We start from the raw sequence: 26700 nt of genomic DNA, 5'->3' as shown, positions 1-26700 counted from the left end.
TTGGTTTCTCGTTTCCTAGTGGAGCCACACATGCACTTCAGTTTGAATTTTTGCTGGTATTTTCCTTTCAACTCAAAGCTGTGCACGAACCCTGAACCTGCAGGCTTCATCCAAAAGCATGTGAAAACCTTACTAGCAAACTGAGAAATGGCACGGTAATCCGAGTGCGGTTGCTGCCCTCTGTTCTCACTGTTCCGTTTCCAGTGATCAAACTTCAGGTTGGGCTGTGCCTGGGACCTCTGTCCGGGACTGGCAGTGCAGCTCATTTCCAGTGTGCGGTATCTAATCCTCATGTCTTGTAGGTAAAGACAAGAAGGGAAGTTGCAGCCTGTCTCGTGTTGACAGCACCACCTGCCTTTTCCCTGTTGAGGAGAAAGCTGTGGAATACTACTTCGCTTCTGATGCCAGGTAATGTTTCCAGTGCGTATAAAAATCTGCTGTTTAAAGCTGAGGCCTTGAAGAAGACGTGGGGAGGCTGTGATTTCTTTATGAATAAAGGGAATTGCTTGTCTGTGGCCATTGCCACTACTTTACAAACGTTAACTGGTTACAGTGTGCAGCTCTGAAAGACTCAAAAGTGATTGAGATCAGGATTTTTGTGGAAGAAATAAGAACTCGCTTTGGAATAGTGGTGTTACCCTTCTCCAAGCACATCTGTTGGTAAGATTCCTGAGTGATAGGAAAGCGAAGAGAGTGCAGGCTGGCATGAACAGAACAGACTCTGATTATCAGGAGAATTATCTTTGTACTCCAGGGATCTCTCCACGCCTGCAATTCCTTTATCATCAAAGGTGGCTTATTTTAATCCCAGTGGATGAAGGAAAGATTAGCTTGACAGTAGCCTTACCCCACCTTTTGGGTTTCTCTGAATTAGGGAAACAAATGCTTGTTCCAGAAATGTAAAAATACTGCTGTGGTTGACTTGTGCAGCTCCTTCCAGTACCTGAAGGGGCTACAGGAAAGCTGGGGAGGGGCTGTTTACAAAGGCCTGGAGTGATAGGATGAGGGGGAATGGGTATAAAATGGAGAGGTGCGGATTTAGACTGGACATAAGGAAGAATTTCTTCACTGTGAGAGTGGTGAGGCCTTGGAACAGGTTGCCCAGAGCAGTGGTGGCTGCCCATCCCTGGAGGTGTTCAAGGCCAGGTTGGATGGGCCTGAGCCAGTGGGAGGTGTCCCTGCCCGTGGCAGGGGATGGGACTGGATGGGCTTTAAGGTCCCTTCCAACCCAAACTACTCTATGATTCTCTTTTCGTCAGAGCTTTTAGGAGGGTCTTGAAACACCCTGATGTGTTCTGAGTTTAGAGAGCTTTTCAGTGACTTGCTGAAGGTCAGAACAAAAGCTGATTGTTGTAGTACAGCTTCCCTTGCTTAACTAAAAAAGAGTTCAGACTAAAATCTGGCCAAAGATTTTAAACCCCACTGTTAATTCCAAAATGATATTCCTCAGTAAGCTACGGGCGGGGAAGGTATTTGATAGCACTTAATTCTAGGAGTGCTCTAAGCAGATCTCTGACTACTTTAACAGGTGGCCAAGCTGTCCCCAGTTGAAAATGAGATGCAGAGAGGGACAGTGGCTTGTCACTGGAAAAACCAGGAGAGGAACCTTGCAGTTGGGTCTCCGGTGCGCTAGGGGAAATTACTCTCTTCCTGACTTCCACTTTCTAGCTCTTAACAGTTAGATCACACTGCTGCTTGTGCTCGTTTGTCTGAGGAATTCACAGTTTCTCCTTAAAGCAGGCACTGACATTAATAATGAAGTAGGTGGAAAAAATCCAGTTACAATGGCAGTGTGGAAATTTACTTTACAGCACTCCTCTTATTTTAAAAGAAATTCCATTGAAATGAGTAACTTTCTTGAATCAGAAGCTGTATTTTGGGTTATAAATAGGGCTGTCACCCCTCTCTTTTTGTGAAGACTAATACCTTATGGCAAACGGTGTGTGCTTTTGCAGTGCCGTCATTGAACATACCAACAGAGTGATTTTCCTTGAGGATGATGATGTAGCAGCTGTGGTCGATGGCCGTCTCTCCATCCACCGGATCAAACGCACGGCGGGCGATCACCCTGGACGCGCTGTCCAAACCCTGCAGATGGAACTTCAGCAAATCATGAAGGGTAAAATCTTTTGGATGTCACCTGCAGATGCACAGGTCCTCCCTGGAGCCACAAAATAAGTCAGGTTGCAAAAGACCTGGAAGTCGTCAGGTCCAATCCCTGCATTAAATACAGGGCCAAGTAGGTCAGGGTGTTAAAGGGCCTTATTTAGTCGAGTTTGGAGTATCTCCAAGGACAGACATCCCACAGCCTGTCCGAGCTCCTGTTCCAGTGCTTCACTGCCCTCATGGTGAAAAAATTGTCATTGTATCTACTGGGACTTCCCCTCTGGGACACCATAATGAGGAGAATTGTGGGGCTGTGAATTTTGCCTCCTGCTTGGAGGCATCCTTTTTTCCCAAGATTCATCCCTTGCAGGCTTGCATTCCAGATCTGGCCTTCATCAACATGTTTTAGTAACTTGAAGCTAGCGCTCATGATGAGCTGATGCTTTGGTAGAAAAATAAGTGTCAGCTTAATAATCTCAGACTGGTGGGTTCAGGACTCTGGGCCACGCTTTTTTCCTATAGGAAAAATGTAAGTTTGATTTGATGGAGGCAGTTTGATTTGTTCTCATTTGGTTTGTTTCTTTTTTGTATAGGTAACTTCAGCTCATTTATGCAGAAGGAAATTTTTGAACAGCCAGAATCCGTTGTTAATACAATGAGAGGAAGGGTCAACTTTGATGACTACACTGGTAATTGAGATTAAGCCTCCTTTATTTTTGACAGCTCAGTGTCTGGGTGTTATTGACAGTAACTGCAGAAGGGGAAGTACGTGATGACATGGAAGATTAAAACATGCTGGTGTAAAAGAGGGGCTGTGTGTGTCTCACAGTGAGCGCTTCCAGTATTCCATGTTCTGGTTGCAAGATTACTTTTTGTGGTGGTTTGTTTGCAAAGCAGTCGTTGGGGATCGTGACGCACTGTGTTAACACCAGCGATCTTGAGAACCTGTGGTACCTGGCTCTGACGTTTCTGTCTGAATCTTGCTTGCAGTAAATCTTGGTGGGTTGAAGGATCACATTAAGGAGATTCAGAGGTGTCGTCGTTTAATCCTTATTGCCTGTGGGACAAGTTATCACGCTGGGGTTGCGGTAAGTGGTCAGTCTTGTTCTGTTAGTTATCTGTAGCCAGAATTGAACAGCAGGCACAGTATCGCCTGGTCAAGCAAGATTAAGGGGTTGATTTTAGGTTAAGGCTGAGCAAGTGCACGCTGATGAATTAAGACCCTTTTCTAAACTGCATACACCAGACTTTCACCAGCAACAGCAGCAGGAAATAGGAGCTGAAGAACTTGAATACTTATGAAAATGTTGCCTGTGATTTTTGTTGCTATGGAAGGCTTTAAAACACAAACCCTGCGCTGTTGTTAAAGACAGTTGGCAGGAGAAGAGATGATGCAAGAGCAGAATGCAAATGCTGCAGAAAGGTAGGAGCTACCATGAACCAGATGGGCTTTCCTCCTTTGCTATTTACGCTGACAGCGCTGGCTTGGAGACATCTGCGTGCTTGCCCGGTATAGGGAAGAGGTTTTGCTTACTGCCGTGCAGAATCACTGGCTGTGGGTACAGCCAACGTGCGATTTTGTTTTGTTGGGGCCTGACCTAATCATTGGTTAAAATGCGATGAATCCCTTTTAGATTGTAGCGTGGCAGCCCATAAAGTTGCAGTTAAAAGCCGTGCAGAGCGTCGCAGAGGAATCCTTCAGCTTCTCTCAGAAACACTGCAAAATGCAGCTGCATTCACTGATTTACAAGGACCAGAAAAGAAAATGTTTGTTCACTTGGCGAGCTCTGTAAGATAACGTGAACAGTGACCCATCAAACAGCCAAAACGAGTTTCTGGCTTGGCCTGGATGCAGGTGGTGGTTTCAGAGTTCCTCAGTAATACCAGTTATAGTCTGATAGAAAGACATCCCATAATATAAAACATACATAGCATTGTATAAGAAGTGAGACTTATTTTAAGAACAGTCTATGTGAGGAGAGGCGTTGGCCTTGCAGGCTTTTTGCAGTGCCCAAAGTAGGGTTGCTTTGCACAGGGGTAGTTGTGCTACTTGTGTCTGGGGTGTACTGAGTAATTATAATGTCACCCAGCACTAATTTTCACAACTAGAAGGCTTTTTTTTAACTCCAGACACAGTGTAATATGTGACTTTCCAACATCTCCTTTACCAGACCCGTCAGGTTCTGGAGGAGCTGACTGAATTACCCGTTATGGTTGAACTAGCCAGCGACTTCTTGGACAGAAACACCCCTGTCTTCAGAGACGATGTCTGCTTTTTCATCAGCCAGTCAGGTATGGTCTCGCTTTACCGCCCACTCGCTTGTCTCTTTCCTGTAAGTGTGAGCTTGGGAGGAAAAAGGCAGTAAGGCCAAATTCGTGTGCCTGCTGTAGGATTGCATGTGGGATGCGTGAGAGAAGAAATTGGCACACACATACTAGAGACGAGGGAAAAACCCTTGTGGTTCCTCTCCTGTCCATCTGCGTGCTGGTTCAGGGCTTTGTTTAGCTGTTTTACATATGGTGAGAGTAGTTTTGTTTCCTCTCTTTCTGAGGAAATACTCCATCAATCAACAGACCAAAAAAATGCTGCTGAGCTGTGGGTAAAGGCAGCCCGATAGTTCCTTTTGAATAGTCTTAGTTCTGTAGTTAAAGCACTGCGAGATACTGAGCTACGTGGTGGATTGGATCTGTAAAAGAAACTAAACTGTTACACAGAAGTATCCAAAAATTCAACCTTGGGATGGAATATGAGATAAAGGACACACTTAAGTGTAAAAAAAGAAGTGCTGTATGTTGCACCCAACATGCTTTCAAGGACATCTGCAAAACAAGACTACAATATTGTCTTTCCTCTTAGTTGCATTTGCCATTAGAATCACAGAGTTATGGAATGGTTTGGGTTGGAAAGGATCTTAAAGATCATCCAGATGCAACCCCCTGCCATGAGCAGGGACACCTCCCACTGGACCAAGTTACTCAAGTCCCCATCCAAGCTGGCCTTGAACACTTCCACCACTGCTCTGGGCAACCTGGGCCAGGGCCTCCCCACCCTCATCGTGGAGAATTTCTTCCTAATGTCTAATCTAAATCTTCTCCCTTCCAATTTAAAGCCATTCCCCCTCATCCTATCACTATAGGCCCTTGTAAAAGGTCCCTCCTCAGGTTTTTTGTAGCGCCTTCAGGTACTAGAAGGTCACTCTAGGGTCTCCTTGGAGCCTTTTCTTCTCCAGGCTGAACAACCCCAACTCTCTCAGCCTGTCTCGTATGGGAGGAGCTCCAGCCCTTGGATCATCTCCGTGGCCTCCTCTGGACCCATTCCAACAATTCTGTAACTGGTCTTCCGTTTTGATACCAAACAAGAGTTTGCAAGTTTTCCTTTCCCACCCCCAACAAGTGCATTTAAACAGACTTTTTCTGCTTCTTTACATCTAGAGTTTTTGAATCAACGTGTTAAGTGCAGTCCGATCTAAGCCAGCTTCTCTTGGCATATTGCAAACCCTTTTGAACAGGGATAACTGCCTTTAGACAGAACCTCTCAGACAACAGATTTTGCAGCTCTTGTGTTGTTGCTCCATGCCAGCAGCAAACGGTTCCATGGGTTTCAGGCAGGAAGACTCCAAAGGCTGTCTCTAACCTAGCGCCATGGCATCCACTGTAGCTCCAGCCCTCCCCAATACCCAAGTTCCCCCGCCCCACTCTGCCCCAGATGAGTTTTAGTAATCAGGAGAAGGTGGAAAGTTGGTTTTGTTCAAGAAGACACACTTAAACTGCCTTTTTTCTTACACTGAATGCTATTGTTACATTTTGTGTTTTCTAGTTTTCGTTACCTTCTTTTTTAGAGTTAACTCGCAGTGTGCTGGGGCTGAAATAACTGTGAACTCCTCTGGTGTGTGGGCAAATACAAACCTCTCAGATTCTATTTGGGAATTCAGTGCAGTTTTACATCCCCAGTGAAGCAGTTACTGGTACTGAACCGCGGCATTGTCTATTCCTGTCTTTCAGGTGAGACAGCAGATACTTTGATGGGTCTTCGGTACTGCAAAGAGAGAGGAGCCTTAACCGTAGGGATAACAAACACAGTCGGCAGCTCTATCTCACGAGAGACAGATTGTGGAGTCCATATCAACGCAGGACCAGAGATCGGGGTCGCCAGTACCAAGGTGAGTCATCAGTTCAGAGACCTCACTGATTATTGCTACTGAAATGTTCCCCTGATGGTGTTGGCTAGTGTGGGTCCTCTCTTAAATGCCTTCTGTTCCCTTTTTAGCCATCACTGACTTTGTAGTTAATGACCACGTGCCCAGCAACACTATTTGTTTTCCTTCGATCTTGCAAAAGGCTTTGGTTTTTTTGTAAATGAAACACTCTAAGGAAGCAAATTAATCTTTGAAAGCAAAGTGGGTTCGGAAGGAAGAATTCCCTATAAAGTAAGAATCCTCCTCTTTGCCATCTTGAGGCGCAGGCTGAGTTTAAACTAAGATCTGAAGATGAAAAAGGAAGTCTTTTTAAGACAAGATTATGGAACCTTTGTGTGTAACTGCCCTTAATGGCACAACTTTGCTAAAAAGTGCGATATTAAACTGTACTTTTGGCTGAAGGGGGAATGGTCTTTTACAGAAAACCAGCATTTGCGTCCAGCTAACAGAATTGTTCAGTGGTTGATACATCTGGCTGTGTGTGATACAGTATAGAATAACTGGCTTTGCTGCATTTCATTTTGATGAAGTGCTTCTGCACGGTGAAATCTGCTTTGATTTAGTTATATTTAGAGGCGAGATGATGTCAATCTGTTACATAAATTCAGCCAAAAACCACATTTGAGTTTAATAGTTCATTGGGGAATTTGATCATGGAAAATTCATGAGTCTCTTGCAAGAAACTCTTGAACGCGTTGTTTGTCCCTGGGTTGTTTTCACATAGCCAACATTACAGTTTGGAGATAACTGAAAATGGCATTTTCTCTCTTGGGGGGGGTGTTACCAAGGTTGTGAAAAATGAACTTTAAAACATTCTGCCCTCAGGTTGCCACGCTCTTCATTTTGAGCACACATTGCAAAGAACCCGAGCGATGCTAGCGTGGCTGTTTGATGCTATTTCCTCCTGTACCTTCAACCGCACCAAAGCAAAGTAGATCCCATTCTACACCGAGCTCTGCGAGGCAGCGTGACGGAGCTTTTCTAGATTCCTGCAGAGCTGTTTCAGTCTTCTCCAAAATAGCAACATGAAAGTTTCTTTGGTCATTGTTTAGGGACAGAAATACTACAAACCTTAATCTTATTTCTCAGCAACTTCAGGCCCCGGCTGGCAGGCGCTGCAGTCCATTGCATAACATTTGGCTTCTAAGGACTCCAGTGGCCAGGCTTTGCAGTGGCTCTTTGATACTGCGCTTCGTGTGTGTTTGTGAATAGAGTTGCCTTCCCATGAGCACTAATTTCAGTTGCCTGTGCAGATGATTTTTCCCTAAGTCTGTGACATCACTATGGTCTTTTAGAGAAATACGGAGCCAAGGTGAAGAGTTTAGAATCTGTTCTTAAAGAAGTAGAGTGGGAAATCACTTAGAATGATTCAAATTGGAAGGGACCTTAAAGATCATCTAATTCCAAACACCCTGCCATAGGCAGGGACACCTCTGACTGGATCTGGTTGCTCCAAGCCCCATCCATCCTGGCCTTGGACACTTCTAGGGATGGGGCAGCCACAACTTAGCCACAATATTGCCTTTGCAACCTGGGCCAGGGCCTCCCCACCCTCATTGTGAAGAGTCTTCCTTGAATGCGGTCCAAAAAATTGTGGCTACCTGTACTGTTGTGATGGCCAAGCGTCAGTGGTGGGCTTCCACTCTCCATCCCCAGCACTGCCTGCCTTCAGTGTTTGCAGCATTTACTTGCAGAAAAGAAGGATGCACAGGTATGTGGGGGTTTAATAGTCACCAGGGCTCACAAAGTAGGTTTAATAGTCACCAGGGAATCTTCAAAATATTCCATTTTGCTTGTTGTATCTGAATCTCTTGGAGTGTAAGGAGATGGTGCCATCACACCCCTCCATTGAGATTTGCTTAAATGAGATTTACCCTGTGAATTTCAGGTTCATATTTGCTACTTGAATGGGACGAAAATTGCCATTTGGTAATATGTTAAGAATAAAGTCAACAGCTCATCTAAGGGTTTTATGTAGCAGGTGACAACATTTGGTTGCTGTCGTAATGACAGGTTTTCTCTCCCGCTTTCCCCTCGTTAGGCCTATACCAGCCAGTTTGTCTCATTGGTGATGTTTGCTCTGATGATGTGCGACGACAGAATTTCAATGCAGGAAAGGCGCAAGGAAATCATGCGCGGTCTAAAGGGCCTCCCAGGTAGGAAACTGCTGCATTTATTGCCTCTCGCCAATTAAGATTCAGTAGCACGGAACTTCAGCGGTGCAGGAAGGACCGAGGGGTCAGATCTCTCCAACGTGGCTGTTAGGAGTCACATTGTAGCCATGTTCTCTCTAATGCCCCTCAAAGCACTAAACTGGACCATTAAAAAATAGAGTCCAGTTTTCATGTCAGCCGCTGCTGTTTGTGAAGTGTAAGCGGTATGTATGGCTTGAGAGGCACAGGCGCACGAGCACACACAACTGGAATCCTTATTTTTCTTTCTAGACTTAATTAAAGAAGTGCTGAGTATGGATGATGAGATCCAGAAGCTGGCCACAGAGCTGTACCATCAGAAGTCTGTTCTCATCATGGGACGTGGCTACCACTACGCTACCTGTCTTGAGGGAGCTTTGGTAAGAGAGTCCTTTATTTCAAGGTGGTTTGAACACATTTAGCTATGGACATTTTCAAGAAAGGAAATGACTTGTGGCCACAAGTTGTTTCAAAAGCAGCTAACAACGATGGCCTGTTGGCTGAAGTTCTGAGTCAAACAGCCAGAACTCATCATAACGCTGCTGAGACTGCCACTTGGGCACCGACGGCACCTAACGGCACAGGCTCCAGTGGGCAGACAAGGGTGTATGTCCTTCATTCACCTGGAAGTGCTTATTAGGGCACCCTAATATAAAATCAGTTCTTTGAACTGTTGGGGTGACATTTCCAGGAACCCTCAGCATCAAAAACTGAGCATGTGCTTTCTTGAAACCTCTATAGCGCGTTTTTTTTCTTTGAGGAGATCCCCATTGTTATAAGCGCTGTTGTTTTGACATGCAGATGCTTCATCTTTGTGTTTGCCTGCCTAGTGCAAGGCTGTGATCCTAGAATCGTAGAATGGTTTCGGTCTGAGGGGACCTTAAAGGTGTCCCATCCAGTTGGACACCTCCCACTGGATCCGGTTGCTTGAGGTGCCATCCAACCTGGCCTTGAACCCCTCCCAGGGATGGGGTAGCCACCACTGCTCTGGGCAACCTGGGCCAGGGCCTCCCCACCCTCACAGGAGAACATTTCTTCCTAAGATCTCATCTCAGTCTCCCCTCTTGCAGCTGAAAACTGTTCCCTGTTGTCTTATCCCTGCACTCCCCGATCAAGAGCCCCTCCCCAGCTTTCCTGGAGCCCCTTTCCGTACTGGAATGTTGCTGTGAGCTCTCCTGCTGAGCTTCTCATCCCCTAGCACCCCCAAGTCCTTCTCTTCAGGGCCGCTTTCAGTCCACTCAGCCTGTGTTTGTGCTTGGGATTGCCCCAACCTAGGAGCAGGACCTTGCACTTGGCCTTGTTGAACTCCATGAGGTGCGCACTGCCCTGCTTGTCCAACTTTTCCAGGTCCCTCTGGATCCATCCCTTCCCTCCAGCATGTTGACCGCACCATACAGCTTGGTGTTGCTGGCAAACTTGCTGAGGGTGCCCTCAATCCCAGTGTCCATGTCTGTGACAAAGGTGTTCAGCACCACTGGTCCCAGCAGCATCCCTGCAGAACGCCAGTCATCACTGGTCTGCAATTGGACATTGAGCCGTTGACCCCACATCTCTTTGAGTGAAACCATCCAGCCAATTCCTTATCTACCAAGTAGCCCATCCACGAGATCTCTCTCTCTCCAGTTTATTGACAAGGATGTGGGACAGTGTCGGATGCTTTGCACAAGCCCAGGTAGATGTCTGCTACTCTTCCCTTATCCATCAGCAGTGTAGCCACGTTGCAGAAGGTCACCAAATCACTCAGACGCGATTTGCCCTCTGGGAAGCCATGTTGGCTGTCACCAATCACCTCTTTATTTTCCATGTGCCTCAGCAGAGTTTCCAGGAGGATCTGCTCCATGATCTTGCTGGGACAGAGGGGAGACTGCCTGTTCTGTAGCTCCCTGGCTCTTTCTGTTTTCCTTTTTTAAAAATGGAGATTGTTTCCCCTTTTCCAGTCAATGGGAACCTCACTGGGCTACCACAACTTCTCAAAGATGATGGAGAGTGGCTTAGGAACTTTATCCACCAGTTCCCTCAGTACCTGCAGTATCCTGCCTAGTCCCATGGGCTCGTGCCCTTTCAGGCTCCTTAGATGCTCTCGCACCTGAGCCTCTCCTACAGTGGGTGGTTCTTCATCCTCCCAGTCCCTGCCTTTGCCTTCTGTGCCGTGGACCGTGTGGCGTGAGCCCTTGCCATGGAAGGCTGAAATGAAAAAGTCATTGAGTACCTCAGCCTTCTCCATATCCAGGGCATCCAGGTCTCCTGTTTCCTTCCAGAAAGGGCCCACATTCTCCCTAATCTTCCTTTTATCACCTGTAGAAGACTTTTTTGGTGTCCTTGACATCCTTGGGCAGATTTAATTATCCAGGCTTTAGCTTTCCTAACCTGATCCCTGCCTGCTCGGACAATTTCTCTGTATTCCTTCCAGGCTTCCTGCCCTCGCTTCCACCCTCTGTAAGCTGCATCTTTCAGTTTAAGTTTGTCCAGGAGCTCCTTGTCCATCCATGCAGGCTTCCTGGTGGTTTTGCCTGACTTCCTCTTTGATGGAATGCATCGCTCCTGAGCTTGGAGGAGGCGAACCTTGAATATTAACAAGCTTTCTTGCCCCTACCTGCCTCCAGGACTTTATCCCGTGGTGCCCTACCAAGCAGATCCCTGAAGAGGCCAAAGTCTGCTCTCCTGAAGTCCAGGGAGTGAGCTTGCTGTGCACCCTCCTCGCTGCCCTAAGGATCTTGAACTCTGCCATTTCATGGTCCCTGCAGACAAGGCTTCCCTTGAGCTTCGCATTCCACACCTTCCTTATTCATGAGAACAATGTCCAGCATAGCAGTCCTCCAAGTGATAGAGAAGCCAACGAGGAGAAGGAATTTATCGTCAGTGCCCTCCAGGAAACTCCTGGTGATAGATACGTTGGCTGATGGCAAACCATAAGGCGTGTGGTGGGTTTGGTGTTAGAATTGTAGGTGTTGATGGACTGCAAGCAGCTTCGCCCGGATGCACTACTTGGATCTAGTTTTTCAGGCTGGCTTATCTTAAAATTGGCTCCGAGGAGAGCCAGAACACGTCTTTATGAAGTTACAGAGAAGCGGAAGAAGGCACAGAGATGGCTAAAAAATAAAATTATGTCTGCCCAAAGCTTTAGGAATTTTTTTTTTTTCCTCTTCTAGAAAATTAAAGAGATTACCTACATGCACTCTGAAGGGATACTGGCGGGTGAGCTGAAACACGGCCCTCTTGCGCTGGTGGACAAACTCATGCCCGTTATCATGATCATCATGAGAGACCATACATACGCCAAGTGCCAGAACGCTCTCCAGCAGGTCATTGCACGGCAAGTGAGTACCTGGAGGAGTTTACAGTGCATCAGAGATATTGATTCTAATAGAAAAGCAGCTTACAGGGCACCCAGACTATTTGATTTCATGTCACTGCCTAAAATGTGAATTCGGAACATATTCTGCCCAGCTGAAGTGCGGGTTTTGCAGCAAATGGCAGAAGCCTCGTGTGATTTGTTTACTCAAAATAAGACACGGGGATGTCCATGGGATGTGAAGCTGTTTTGTTCTACATTAATTAAAAAGTTCTTGCCACTGGCACTGTGAACAGAAATGGAACAAGAACCTTCCAGGCCTGTTTTTCTTCAACATTTCCTTTTGTTGCAGGGTCGACCTGTTGTGATTTGTGATAAGGAAGACATTGAGACAATAAAGAACAATAAAAGAACGATCAAAGTTCCCCATTCAGTGGACTGTCTGCAGGGCATCCTGAGCGTTATCCCGCTTCAGCTTCTGGCTTTCCATCTCGCAGTTCTCCGAGGATACGATGTGAGTATGGGATTTTTGTCCCTTCTGCACTGTTTGCTGGCTGCAGGTCTGGAAGAGATGTGCTGAGTGATGTTGGGAGTCTGGGGGGGTTGTTTGTACCATTACTTGAGCTACTGGAATGGCCAGGGCGAATGGTAGACCTGGCAATTGCAGAGGCCTCTTGTTGAACATAAGTTGAAGGCAGTCTGGTCCACTTGGCTGAGTCTCGTGCAGTTTGAGTCCAGAAACGTGTCTGTTTGCTGCAATGAGTGCACAGTTTGTGGAGGGCTGATAGGAAGTGGAGAGGATAGTAACAGTCACAGCACGTTTGACAAGCGGAGTCTGTTACGTTAGGTGTTTGATCTTAGCAGAGACACTAGCCTCTCCCTTTTGGCATTCGGGCACTGTAACGACATAGACTAAAGGAACGAACGCCTGAGTTGTTGACAGAGGAGTCACAACAGTTGAGATTTAGGGACTTTTTCTGCACTGATTATCTTAAATTAACACAAAAATACATTCAATCATTTTCAAATTAAATGCAGAACATATGTTCCACACGTTGCACATTTATACACAGACAAAGTGTGTCAATACTCACAAGCCTGTTCTTTCTCCTCCCTCTCTGCAGGTTGATTTTCCAAGAAATCTGGCCAAGTCCGTAACTGTAGAGTGAAAGATCATCCGAATCATAGGGGAAAAGGGGAATTAAATGAAAGACTTTTTTTGGTACCAAAATAACTTGATTTTAAAGTCCCCTAGGTAAATCTTATTTTGGTAAATCATTGTTTGTGTATAAGATCACCGTGATTCCATTACATTAGTGATTGTCAAATCGATTCCTCATGCTATGCCAATAGCTTTGGTTTTTTTTGAACAGTAGACTTCCATGAAGATGTTAAATGGTTTTCTTCAAAGATTACTGAGTCTTCTAGGCAAGGGGCCCTCCACTTTACTTTAAGATAATGTTTCTTATCCGGTGTGGCTCCTTCCAGTCGTTGATGAGAAACCATTGAATGCATTACCTGTCATGCTCTCAGGCAGTGAAGCAGGAGACCAGAATATTCCACTGGAACAAGAGTTGTTACTGGTCATGCTTGTGCAGATATTTTAATAGTGAACGGAACTGTAAACAAGCACTTGGGGTCCATTTCTGCCTCGCGTACAAAAGGGAACTCGGCCAACCTGTTACAACCTCCTAAATTTTAGGCACATGGTACATGTGCTAAGAAAATAATGTTGCTTCAGAAGGATTTTATCTATGCCAAATACCTAGCAAGCGACAATCTCGCCAAGTCGGTGGGCCACAAGGCACTGTGTAACACCAGCATATTCCTGCCCTGTGCCCGCGAAGATGGTGGAATCGCGCCTCCAAGTGTAACTGGAAGCAGCGGCCGACTCAGTGTGAATGCTTCCCAAAGCGGGGGGAAAGAGAGGAATATGAGCAGTGCACACTTTGTGCTGGTGTTTTGTTGTTGCTGTTGTTTGGGGTTTTTTTAAAACAAGTAGAAGTCTTTTTGTGTTGAGGACTTTTTCCCCTTGAACTGAGCACTATGGCACTGTGAACACACCCCACGGTACCAGGATTTGCCCCTGCAGATCACTTATTAGTCTGAATGCGTAGAAGGAAGTTTCTGCCTTGTACCTCTCTGGTGGAGGCACTAAACTCCCTTTCTGAAATTTGATAATGTTCGTCAGAGTCCCTTAATGAAAGCATGGGTTCTGGTTTGTTTAGGAGTAGTATATGTGTGACTGGTGTCAAATTCAGCTGGTTTAAAATCGAAGGGGATAAAAAAGGCTTGCTAGCCATCACAGAAGCGTATACCCTGGCAATAGTTTTATAACAAGCTTGCAGAGCGTTGGAAATTACACAGAAAATAGTCTCTCAAGACTTATCCCTGCCTTTTCCCAAGTCATTAAAGGGCAGTTAGCTCTGTGTTTTCTAATGCAAAAAGGCGAATTTTCTCCTAGCTTGATGGGGTTTGAATTCGCTTTACACGCGCGCCCCATAAAAAGAAACATCTGCTACAAGGCATAAAGCAGCGTTTGCCAAGTGCTGGTGAATATTCCAGGTCACTTATTGCCCCCAAAGAATTGCTCTGACAAAGGCTGTGCTTGGGGACTGTCCACTGCCCTTTAAAACCCACTTCTCGCACAGGGTGCTACACGGCTGCTGAGAAGCTGTGATCCAGCCCTGCTCCTGCAGGTGACTGCTCAGACCGGAGCGCTTCCACAGGCTCTGTCTGTAGCCATCCCTCTTTGTATAAAACCTCAGTGACTATTTCACTGCAATTCAGTATCGGCTCAAGGCTTGATTTTTATCATGAGGATGAAACGCTGCGTGCTTGGAAACAGCTTCTCAGAACCAATATATGCCCATTTATTAATGCCTTGTATTCAGACTATTAATTTATGAACTCATTGTGCTGCCAGTATCTGTTTAAGGGCAAAGTAGTAAATACTGGATTTTATTTATACAGTGTTTACTTCCGAGGCACTGACACTCACCAGTTCTGTGTCTCTGCCTACACGACCCGTAGGCTGCCCTGCTTCATTTGAAGACAATGCTTGTCCTTAAGCAAAAAACAATGGTCAGTGCTAACGATTGGAAGCCAATTCCTCTTCCTCCTCTTCCCAGCGAGCTTGCCGAAGAGAAACCACAAGCCTTTCAAGTGGAGGGCTGGAACCAAGGTGGAGTTTGCCCTCGTAGCTCCACAGCACAATGACACAGGGAGTTGCAGGGTCGCATCCCGTGTTGTCGTTAGCGTGGGATCTTGGGTGAAAGAGCCTCAAAGGAGAGTTGTTTTGAACATTTTTTTGTTTTGTTTTCCTATTCTGCTCGGCAGAAAAGCAGCAAGCATTGCTTTTATCTTGTAGAGATGATTGTCCGTTAGGTTAGGGAGTCCCCGAGCAAAGGGGATGGGAGGCATCCCTGTTAAAATACAAGTTGCTGTTCAGTACAAGTCCAGTAATGCAGACTGGTAGCTATTTATGACAATAAGTTTTGTGCAAAGAGGACCAAAGAACAGGAGTCTGTTAGGAATGTACGTCTGCCACCCGCGGTGGGTGTAGCTGTACAGATATCGCTGAGCTATTTGGTTTTATGCTGTGATAGACAAATCCTTATTCTTTGCGATTTAAGGCATTGAAACTGATGGCAGAGTCTTCCTTTGTCAGAAGTAAAGGTAGGATTCCCCCCCCCACGTTCTGCAAGTTGCCAGCAAACTGCCTGAAGTGTATGAAACTGCCTGCCAAAAGAGAGCTGTAGTCGTTCTCGCAGCTCGGCTGGCGGATGTTGTAACGTTGATCTCAGAGAATGCCGCGGAGCACACGTGCTGTGAAGAATTTCTCTGATGAGCATGGGAGGGAATCCGTTAAGCGTCTCCATGTTGTTAATTGCCATGCCTGGGTGAAGTGAGAATGTATAAAGGACTCTTAGCTTTCCTTACCTCATTTTGTCTTGCCGTGTTGCATTTGGATGAACAGATGATGTTTCTCTTTTCCTTAGAAAACTTTTAGAACATCTTGTGATATTTATTAACAGCCAGCCTGTCTTCTCCTCTCTAGAATGAATGTTTTGCTTACTGAGCCAGTACAATTCCCTCCTTCCTAATTGAGGTGTTTAAAAAGTCAGTAGGCCTGTCACTAAAATTGAGCCACAGGTAAATACAGATAAAGATGCCACCTTCCATCTCAGTGTATTTTGATTTAAGCAGCTGTGTTCCTCATCTGTCTCTGCAGAGGCACTCGCCCATGGCTCTTGGGATCTTTAACGACCAGAGACCTTCAGGCTCAGGTTGTTTCAGGTTCTTTCTGTCTAACAGATTTCAAATTCCATACTGCCAGTAAGGTCATTCCACACGCCATAGGAAATTAGATTGTATGTGGAATATAATTCTGTGAGAAAGGCTTTCCCTCCTGGCTCCTGAAGAAAGGCGACAGGCAGTTGGTCACCGACTTGCTGTTGGGGTGTGTGTTCTCACAGAGATCCCCGGGGTAGCCACATCCTTGTGAGGTTGCAACAATGACATGGCCAACGCCATCACCTTTTGAGCGTGGTCTCCTGGCTTGGAAGTAATTACGTACCATGAGCACAGGGATGCTCTGCCAGCCAGAAAGCCGCCTCCACACTTGGATGTGTGAAGCATCAGCCCATTGGCGCTGAAGGAGCCGAAAGGTTCACACTGACCATTTTGACCATTTCCCACACAAGCGGGAGGGAGCTCATGGATATGACATGACACGTGATCACACTCAGTTAGGAGCCTTAAGAGCAGCTTAGACACTCTGGGTTTGGTTAAGCTGCCGACTGGAACATTGAAAGGCGTAAGGAAGACCAACATAGTGCAAGATTAGGCTTCTCTCCTCTCTGGCTCTCACCAGTTGTCCTTGACGCCACCAGTAGGTGCCTGGCAGCAGCGTGCCGGATGCGGGGATTGAAACGTGGCGCTTGAAGCACAGCAGTGTTTAGCTGTGGCTAATTTTAGATCCCACCTGAATGTACCAAACTTGCCTCAAAGCATGGAGTCCCTCCTCTACAGCAGAAACGGGAAGAAAAAGAAACAAAGTAGTATTGGGTTTGAATGAAAGGAAGTAAAACTATTTTGCCTTCAATTCAGTGTATATAAATAGACATTGGAAGTGGCAACCACCACCGTTTCTTCCCTTCTCAATCTCTTTGCCTCTGCTTGTACATATCCAGCTGGCTTGGGTTGTGGGGACCAGTCTGTACCTTGTTTCCCGTTGTGTGCTGTATGCAGATGTCTTACTTTTGTCTGTAGTGTTTTATAATTTGGGTTTTGTCTTTTTGCTTACTTTTTTGTATCTCACCCTTTGAATAAAATCAAGTGCCCTACATTAAACAAATGGAATTACGGGTCTTCAGTTAAATTCCCTTTCAGCAGAGGGAACTGCTGTGACAGTTAAGGGCAGTGTGTACAAAGCAGAAAAACACTGGGCTCAGCTCCCCTCTCTCCTCACAGGTCAGGCTTTTTTACATGTCTAAGATATATTTCAGCTGCCTGTTCCCACCCGTGGTTTTGCTGCTAACCAAGAAGAAAGCCTGTAAAACACCCCTAAGGCAGAGCAGTTGGTGGTACCTTCTGTACCGTAATTCTTTAACTACCACCTTTCTGTCACTGAGTGAGACGGAATCGCAGGTGGCACAGCCCACGCTCGCCCTGTGCTTAGTGAATCGTGTGGGTTCGTTTTCGAGGAGGAGCTCGGTGTGGGTCCGGAGCAGCCAGGCTGCTCAGGGGCTGCGGGAGCACCATTCAGTTCACACTCCTGGCAGACGGCAGCTGGGGCTTAGGGATTGTTCATGTCTAAAAAGGGCCTGGATAACATTGTAAGCAAAACCCACAATGACAAAAGCCTGTCTGGAATTCTACCCCTCCTCCTGGCAAAGCCATTCATGGCTTCATTTCCTCAGGGATCTTCACCTCCAGGGGAACAATATCAAACACCATCATTTGTTTTCCTGGATAAAGTGAGCAGCTTGGACTCGCTTTCCTCACAAATACATCTCCGATACCAGTACTTGTAATAAAGGGCCACGAGGCTGCATTTTAAGGCTTATTCCCTTGAAATGGTGCACAGCTGTCCTTAGGATCACAAAGAGAGGTGGTGCCTGTGCAGCTGTAGGACCGTCCGCTTTTGCTTGCTCAGAGCTGCAAAATTAAACAGCGGTTCTAGCTTGTATTAAAGTCATAAAACCAGGTCAAACAGCTCAAAGCTAAAGCTTTCGTTGTTGCAGTTGGAGGTCACATCTGCTCCAGGCATGAAAGGAGCAGGGAACAGTGCTGGCTGCACGCACAATCGTCCTGAAGTGACTGCACCACGCTCAGGCTCTCGACCAGGTTCCAGGCTGTGCACTGCAAAGCAGGAGCCATGATCCTCTCCAGCGGCTCTCACGGGGCTGGTACAGCCACACCAGGCGGTCCCTTGGGGCACCCCCAGTTCGTTAACTCATCCCAACGACTCTGCCCTGCAGAGCACAGGACCTGCCGCGCAACCAGTGACACGAGGCACTGCCAGGTTCCTCGTGCTGGTTTGTCCATCGAGGCTGTCTCAGCACCCATGTTGTCCGGCGCTTTCAAGCTCATGAGAACAGTGCTGCGAAGACAAATGCCAAGAGATACATCCAAGAGCCTTGGCTAGTCAGCCCTGAGTTCTGGTTGCAACAAAGCCATCACCTTAAATTCTGATGTGACTAAAAGCAAAGACCTTTGCACAGAAAATCTTCAGCCTCACGCAGAGCTGGTCTCGGTGGCATTCGAAGATCACTGAGTGCTCAGCACCTGAGTGGGAGTTACGGAAGGGCATAAGCATTGGATTTGAATAAATTCTACCAGCTTCCTCGCCCCAGAGCGCTCCCAGGCCGATCTGGAGCAGCCTGCATCCCACCAGTCACTATTCCCAGGCTTCCACAGCGTGTGGGCTGTTGGCACAGCTTCTGTGCTGCGCCTCAAGCTGCTGACTAGGCACAGTCATGCGAGTTTCATTAATTTACCTTTTCTGTTCTAAAGCAGCTCTCATCCCTGCTTGCAGGAGAGCTTTGCACAGCCAAGTCCCTGGGAACGGCGTTAATCCACCACCTCGTTCTCTTGCTCTCTGCTGAGCTGTTCGTCACCGCTGCAGAGCGCACCTGTACAAGAGCAGCTTGCACGGTGCATCCCCATATGCTCCTGGGATCAGAAATGCCACCCACCCCGGCTAAAACAGTTCTCAGGTGGCTCTGCGGTGCTCTGTGGGAAAGCAGCAGTCCATAGGGAATGCTATGCAGAATTCTTGCCCTGGAACCGTTTCGGAGACAAGTTTGGAAAGAAAATAGCATGCTGCAATGTTTTTGCTGGGCATCGGTAGGACAATGAGGGGAAGTTCTGCCTGGTCAGTTGGCTGCCAGGTGTGTTTCACAGAAACGCTGACCGGCGGTGGAACCTTATGTGCTGGTGCTCATGGTGTTGAGCAAAACGACCGTTCCTTACCTCACTGCAGAAAGCAATAAAAGCAGTAAAAGCTATTTTCTGACCTCCCCCTCCTTGAAGAAAGCAGCCAGCCGTGGTCTCTGCGGTGTGAAGATGCAGAGTGAATGAACGGCCTCTACCTTGTGCAGAGGCAGCAGCACAGAGCACAGAGCACCCAGGGCAGCATGTTGTCACCTGGCCTCCCGAGCTCCTGGTGGTTCCACCAGCCCCCAGCATCACCGTGCAGGGCCAGAGCAGCACCCCTTGGCATTCAGAGCATTAACGAGGAGGATTTCAAGGACGGGGTTCATCCAGAGAGACATGGACAGGCTGGAGAAGTGGGACTGTGAGAACCTCCTGAGGTTCAACAAGACCAAGTGTAAGGTCCTGCACCTGAGTTGGGGCAATCCCCGTTTTCAGTATACAATGTGGGATGATGTGATGGGGAGCAGCCCTGAGGAGAAGGACTTGGGGTGATGGTTGATGAGAAGCTCAACATGAGCCAGTAATGTACACTCATAGCCCAGAAACCAACCGTGTCCTGGGCTGCATCCAAAGCAGCGTGGCCAGCAGGGCGAGGGAGGGGATTCTGCCCCTCTGTTCCTCTCTTGGGAGACGTCATCTGGAGAATTGTGTCCAGTTCTGGAATCCTCAACACAAGAAGGAGATGGAGCTGTTGGAACAGGTCCAGAGGAGGCTACAAAGATGATCTGAGGGCTGGAGCACCTCTGCTATGTGGACAGGCTGAGAGAGTTGGGGTTGTTCAGCCTGGAGAAGAGAAGGCTCCGAGGAGACCTTAGAGTGACCTTCCAGTACCTGAAGGGGCTACAAGAAAGCTGGAGAGGGGCTGTTTACAAAGGCTTGTGGTGATGGGATGAGGGGGAATGGGGATAAACTGGAGAGGGGCAGATTTAGACTGGACATAAGGAAGAATTTCTTCACATGATGAGTGTGGGGAGGCCCTGGCCCAGGTTTCCCAGAGCAGTGGTGGCTGCCCCATCCCTGGAGGTGTTCAAGGCCAGGTTGGATGGGAACTCAAACAACCTGATCCAGTGGGAGGTGTCCGTGCCCACAGCAGGGGGTTGGAACTGGATCTTTAAGGTCCCTTCCAACCCAAAGTATTCTATGATTCTATATATGATTTAGCGCCTGAGCTTTAGTGATCGCTGATGGGCCTCTGTGGGAAACATTTAAGAATCCTGTACAGGAGCAGAAATTCATCCTAATGGAGCATCTTGGCCAACTGCAGTGTTGAGTAGCTGCCCTCCCCCTTGCCCATATCCCTTTGCTGGCTGCTCTTCCAGCACCTCCTTGCTGCTATTCCATCTATTTCTGATTTGCCACATTTCCAGCTCATACCTCTGGGAAATCCCAATGAGCAACATGCTACAACAGCTCGGCTTCATCTTCTGTTGCTGCTTCAGCTCCCTGCGCATCCTCTGCACCTGCCGCCACCCTCACCTTCCTGTCAGAGGACAAACAGCACCCCAGGAGCCTGCGCGTTTCATTTATCAGACAGAAGAGCATCACTGCCCTTTCCCAAAGCGGTGAGAAGGCACATCCTCAGGTACTGCTTTAGTGGCCCTGTCAAACAGAGAGAGAGCAGTGGGGGCTGCCCCATCCCTGGTGTGTTCCAGGCCGGGTTGGATGGGCCTTGGGCAGCCTGATCCAGTGGATGACCCTGCCTGTGCAGGGGGTTGGAACCGGATGATCTTTAAGGATCCTTCCAACCCAAACTATTCTACTATGTGATACAGTCTATTATGTGAGAGAGAGACGGGAGCGTTCACGGCCATCAGAGGCTCAGCCTGTGCTTGCACTTGGACCATCTGACTTCTTCAGCTCCACCTTCGACATAAAAGCAGGGTTTCTGAACTATCGCAAGCCAGACCCACAAGCTGCCCTGTGTGCTTAAAAAGAGGCTATTTCTGGCCTACCTCCACGTGTTTATCAGCTGACTGGAATACAGTGCAGGCACTGAAAAAATGAAGGCAAAGAGAAAAAAGCCGGCGGACTTGCCAAGCTCATCCATTCAGTGCTGAAGAGGTTACCCAGCCCAAGAGAAAAATCAGACCCACAAATCAGATGTGACGGGACTTCTTCCCCCCTCTTCGGTCTCATTCTTTATTGTTTAGGTCAAATAAAATATGTTCCCATGGTCTTTACAAATTCCTATGGAAACAAGTTTAAACAAACAAGCTGCTCGCCTGTGTCCGGACGGGAGGCAGCAGCGTGACTTTCACAGAGGATCCAAAAGGCAGCGGTGAGCCCAGACACCCTGAAGATGCTCAAAGTATCCCCACAGCTCCGAGATGAGTGGGCTCCCAAGGGCTCCTGTGCCGCAGGAGATACATTGGCACCATGGGCAGGACAGGGGGGAGCGCGGGGGCTTGGCCAGCTGATTCCGAGCAGTAAGGGGGTGCCCAATGCCTTGTTAAGCAGAAAATTACCCTGCACAGGCAAATCATAGAATCCTAGAATGGTTTAGGTTGGAAGGGACCTTAAATATCATCCAGTTCCACCCCTGCCATGGGAAGGGACGCCTCCCACTGGATCAGGCTGCCCAAGGCCCATCCAACCTGGCCTTGAACCCCTCCAGGGATGGGGCAGCCACAGCTTCCCTGGGCAACCTGGGCCAGGGCCTCACCACTCTCATGGTGAAGAATTTCTTCCTAATGTCCAGTCTAAATCCTGCACCTCAGCTGTACCAAAGCGATGCTGCAGCCCCGGCTAAGGGGAACAACCTGCAAACCTGCCCTGGGATGCAGCTAGAACCTCCCTGCTCCCCTCCTTTCTGTCTCTGCCCAGAATTAACCTGCACTAGACAAGAGCACGTGTCCAGGGGCAGCGGATGCACGCGTCCCAGCTCTGCCTCCATCAGGCTCTGCATCCCGGCAGCGCAGGGGACACAGGGATGCTGCAGGGGATGGCACACTCAGCGGCCTCTCCTCTTCGAAGGCACCCATGAGTCACTGCTAGGACAGAGATGCCACCTCCTCCCTTCTGATGCCGCTTGAAAAAGCCATCCTCAAGCTCACAAGTGAGTACTTTCCAGTATGGGGAAAGATACTGTCTGATGGCTCATGTCACATCGGCGAACCCTGAGGATGTGCCTGGAAGTTGGTTTGCTAACAAAGCCGCCCTTCAGGTCTGTTGGCGTGTGGCACACCCACACCAGGAAAACCCATCCTGAGCTACAAAACCTCCCCTCCAGCACTCGCAGCCCCACCACGAGACCAGTGCAAGGGCATCAGCACCGAGAGAACAGCCCTGTGGCCACAGCTTGGACCGCTCTGCTGTGAGCTGCGGCAGGGACTTGCATTGCTTCTCCCACTTTTTGCAGCACTCCTGTCCTCAGGAAGGAGCATTCCATGCCCAGGAACACTGCTGAAAATTACAATTCTCTCGTATCCAAAAAGCCACAGCTGCTTGAGGGGTTTATGATTGGAGGGCTGGAGCACCTCCCATACCAGGATAGGCTCAGAGAGTTGGGATTGTTCAGCCTGGAGAAGAGAAGGCTCCGAGGAGACCTTAGAGTGACCTTTCAGTACCTGAAGGGGCTACAGGAAAGCTGGAGAGGGGCTGTTTACAAAGGCTTGTGGGGAGAGGATGAGGGGCAATGGGTATGAACTGGAGAGGGACAGATTTAGACTGGACATAAGGAGGAATTTCTTTACTGTGAGGGTGGAGAGGCCCTGGCCCAGGTTGTCCAGAGCAGTGGTGGCTGCCCCATCCCCGGAGAGGTTCAAGGCCAGGTTGGATGGGCCTTGGAGCCCCTGATCCAGTGGGGGGTGTCCCTGTCCATGGCATAGGGTGGAACTGGAGGGGCTTTGAGGTCCCTTCCAACCCAAACCATTATATGATTTCAGTTACACGAAGCTGGGAATTACGCGTGCAGGAAAAATTCCCACCAAACCACACTGTGAGGAGTCAGAGGTTTCTGTGACCTAATGAACATGTATCGCAGCCCTGAGTGACTGTGATGCTACAGGAGAAGAACAGTCCTCATCCCTCTCCTCTCCACCAGTCCCCCCTGAGCCTACAGATCAGCCACATCTCCCTTGGCATAAGTGGCAGACAGCCTTGAGGAAGGGCTTATGACAGGGTTTAACATGTAGGATGAATTCATTGCCTGGAGGACTCTGGTGCAGGACCTTATCCAAGTGAGGCAGTGGGTCTGGAGGCCACCTGAGCTGACCCAGAAAGGCACTTGTTTGCAAGCGGAGCGGCTGGAGATAGGAGGAAATTTTTGCTGCGGGGCTGTAAGGGGCTGGGGTCAGCAGGGACTGAAGCTGTCTGTTCCTCATCCCCCTCCAGGGGCTGCTGGCCAGGAACAAGGGCTTGTGGTGGGGCCAAGCTCCATCCCGGGCTTTGCTCGCTTGGCTGAGAGGCTGAGAATGGGTTCAGGGAGACCCTGAGTCCCACCTTGGTACCTCCTGAAAGGGGAAAGACTCAGAGGCCTGGGGGCAGCCAGCTCTCCTCCAAGCACTGCTGGATCCAGACAAGGAGACCTGTCCTTTCTCCTCCTAAGCTAGATTTGAAGGTTCAGTCACTTCACACAGCGTCACTGAAAGGAAGGCATGGCCCTGGTGAGCAAGTGAGACACAGCGAGAGCTTAGACCCGCTCCTAAACCCACTGCAGCTTAAAATCTGTTATATCTTTCTGTGAAGTGTCCTGTATCTCAAAACTTCACCCCTCCAGTTCGGGTTACCGTGTGTCTAAGGGGTATCGTGACCAATGCCTATATGGAAAAGCAAAAAACCCAAGCAATTTTAGCAGCTATCTTCAATTTAATGCACCAGCGAGATGTGACAGCTGGTTTGTAGCAGGCCAGCAGCCAGGGCTTGTGGATAACTGGAGGTACAGTGGCCACAGCCCTGAGAAAAACTGTTCTGGAGTAGATGTGGGTGGTTGCTATTAGGACAAGGAGAAGAAGAGAACCGCAGGGAGACCTGGGCTTTAACATCATGGAAACATCAGCTAAGAAGCACTTTTCTCACCAGCAGGAACAAGCAGGCAAACATTCGACTGGGACAAGGGCTCATCAGCCTGAGAATGCTGCAGTCTTTGGCATTTTCTGCTGTTTCAGTGACTATGGAAAACACTATATAAAGTCTTGTTCCAAAGGGAAATATCTGCCATTATTCTGCGGCTAGAAAACAACAGAGGAAGAACTACAGCTGCTCCAAAGATCACATAACCTATGTGGATGCTGCTTCCCAGAATGGAAACGAGCAGAAATGCCCAAAGCGAGGGGTCCTGTGTGACCCTTGGGCAGTTCCAAAGCAGCACCCAGTGTGGCTCAGAGCCCGGAGCTGGTGGTACCTGCCTTCCCCGGCACGAGCCTGGGAGTTCACACCCCAAGCTCCCGATCCCATCAGAGGCACAGCTTTACCAGAGGCACAGTGCAAGGTAGTTTCACAGCAGCCAAGAAGAGACTGGTTTCAGTTCTGGACTCGAAGCAAATGACCCAGTTTCCAGCTTGCCCAGCAAGTTTCAACAGTAACTGTACCTCAGTGACCCAAAAACTCTGAGTCACAGATATCCAAAACCTCCCACCACGGTCCCAAGGGTGCAGAGGAGGCAGCATTAGCCTCCGAGGTTGTTAACAGGCGAGAAAGAGAAGCAGAGCTACACCACAGCGCATGTCCCCTGAGAGCAAGGATTATGCCCTCCCCATCATGCCAAGTTTTTCCTGTGGTATCTCAGTTACAGTGAGTAATTCCACCAGGTCTGGATTGTTATCCTGCACGCACAAAGTCCTCCTTTGTTTAAGCCAAGAACTGGAGCTGCACAAAGCATATACCATTATCTCCGTGGTTTTTCAAACCCCACACCACTTCCCCAGTGGCAGACAGGGCTGAACCGCCAGTGGCGGTGCCCCGTTTCTGGGTGCCAGATGATCACTCCTCACCTCAGCCAGTGTCCAAGAAGGGTTGCACCTCCCTGCTCTCGTTTCACCTCCCTGCTGCTCATTTGATGGCTGCCTGTCTTTTTTGCAGGTGGACCGCATCACCTCCTCCAGAGACTGAAGGCCGGCGCCGCTTCTCAGCCATGGGAGCAGCTCCGGAGAGCCTTGAGGAGAAGGAGTGCGAGGGGTGAGCTTCAGGCAGCAGAAACACTGGGCTGCCACCTTCTCTGTCCACCCCCGAGGGCTCTCCGTGGAGCAGTGAGCATCGGTCAGGTCCCGTCAGGTCTGCACCGTGCAGGCTGGCAGCCTCAGATTTGAGTGGTTTGCACTGATAAGGCATAGAAAATCTAGATAGGCGACCATCTGATTACTTTACTTACTGATTGCATTTTGCACTGCAGTTCTTGCCTTCGTTTTAGGCTTTTAAACAATAAAAGTCTCCAGAGATATCTTGATTTTTAAAGCAAATCCCAAAAGCAGAGCATTCTGCTTTAGTAATGCCAGTTTCTCTTTTCTTGGATGATTTCTTTCCTTCTTGGCTTCTGCACCACAAGGAACAAAGCCAAGTTCATGACTCCCCCCTCCCTCTCCTTCTTTCCCTGTTCAACGACAGTTTTAATGGCTTAAGCCTGTGTTGCTGTGTGAACATCATGAGGTTCAACAAGACCAAGGGCAAGGACCTACACCTGGGTCGGGACAGTCCCTGATTTCAGTTCACAATGGGGGATGATGTGGTTGAGAGCAGCCCTGAGGAGAAGGACTTGGGGTGATGGTTGATGAGAAGCTCGACATGAGCCCGCAATATGCGCTCACAGCCCAGAAACCAACCGTGTCCTGGGCTGCATCCAAAGCAGCATGGCCAGCAGGGACGGAGGGGATTCTGCCCCTCTGTTGCTCTCTTGGGAGACCTCATCTGGAGTGTTGTGTCCAGTTCTGGAATCCTCAACACAAGAAGGAGATGGAGCTGTTGGAACGGGTCCAGAGGAGGCCATTGAGGTGATCCGAGGGCTGGAGCACCTCTCCTATGAGGACAGGCTGAGAGAGTTGGGGTTGTTCAGCCTGGAGAAGAGAAGGCTCTGGGAGACCTTATAGTGACCTTCCAGTACCTGAAGGGACTACAAGAAAGCTGAGGAGGGGCTGTTCACAAAGGCCTGGAGTGATAGGATGAGGGGCAATGGGTATAAACTGGAGAGGGGCAGATTTAGACTGGACATAAAGAAGAATTTCTTCACGATGAAAATGGGGAGGGCGTGGCCCAGGTTTCCCAGAGCAGTGGTGGCTGCCCCATCCCTGGAGGGGTTCCAGGCCAGGTTGGATGGGGCTTGGAGCCCCTGACCCAGTCGGAGGTATCCCTGCTCACGGCAGGGGTTGGGACTGGATGGGCTTTGAGGTCCCTTCCAACCCAAACTATTCTATGATTCTAAGACTTGAATTTCTAGCCTGCATCCAGTGTGGTGAGGATGCATCTCAGATGGACAGCATGTGAAGGCTGAACCTTTGGTCTCTGTGAGGGCTTTGTCACAAGACCTTGGCTACGCAGGCCT

General features: G+C 48.6%; 1 protein-coding gene across 2 annotated transcripts in view; it reads left to right on the top strand.

Annotated features, from left to right (window-relative positions):
* Window positions 1–25561, top strand: part of GFPT1 (glutamine--fructose-6-phosphate transaminase 1) — a 50386-nt gene extending 24825 nt beyond the window's left edge. Inside the window, exons 9-19 of one of the 2 annotated variants that reach the window (XM_054049710.1) lie at window positions 303–408; window positions 1956–2119; window positions 2700–2795; window positions 3097–3194; window positions 4278–4398; window positions 6109–6266; window positions 8344–8458; window positions 8747–8874; window positions 11644–11811; window positions 12139–12300; window positions 25248–25561. In XM_054049710.1, coding sequence (XP_053905685.1) covers window positions 303–408; window positions 1956–2119; window positions 2700–2795; window positions 3097–3194; window positions 4278–4398; window positions 6109–6266; window positions 8344–8458; window positions 8747–8874; window positions 11644–11811; window positions 12139–12300; window positions 25248–25277 — 1346 coding nt within the window. In that variant the 3' untranslated portion in view covers window positions 25278–25561. Of the gene's footprint in view, window positions 1–302; window positions 409–1955; window positions 2120–2699; window positions 2796–3096; window positions 3195–4277; window positions 4399–6108; window positions 6267–8343; window positions 8459–8746; window positions 8875–11643; window positions 11812–12138; window positions 12301–12910; window positions 17160–25247 lie in introns of those variants that run through there. The other variant, XM_054049709.1, reaches the window with a different exon arrangement.
* The last annotated feature ends 1139 nt before the right edge of the window (window positions 25562–26700 follow it).

The sequence above is a fragment of the Cuculus canorus genome, chromosome 26 (assembly GCF_017976375.1).
Source record: "Cuculus canorus isolate bCucCan1 chromosome 26, bCucCan1.pri, whole genome shotgun sequence".
In the NCBI taxonomy this organism is placed as follows: domain Eukaryota; kingdom Metazoa; phylum Chordata; class Aves; order Cuculiformes; family Cuculidae; genus Cuculus; species Cuculus canorus.
The sequence above is the reverse complement of the archived record's forward strand: the minus strand, read 5'-3'. Positions and strand labels throughout refer to the sequence as shown.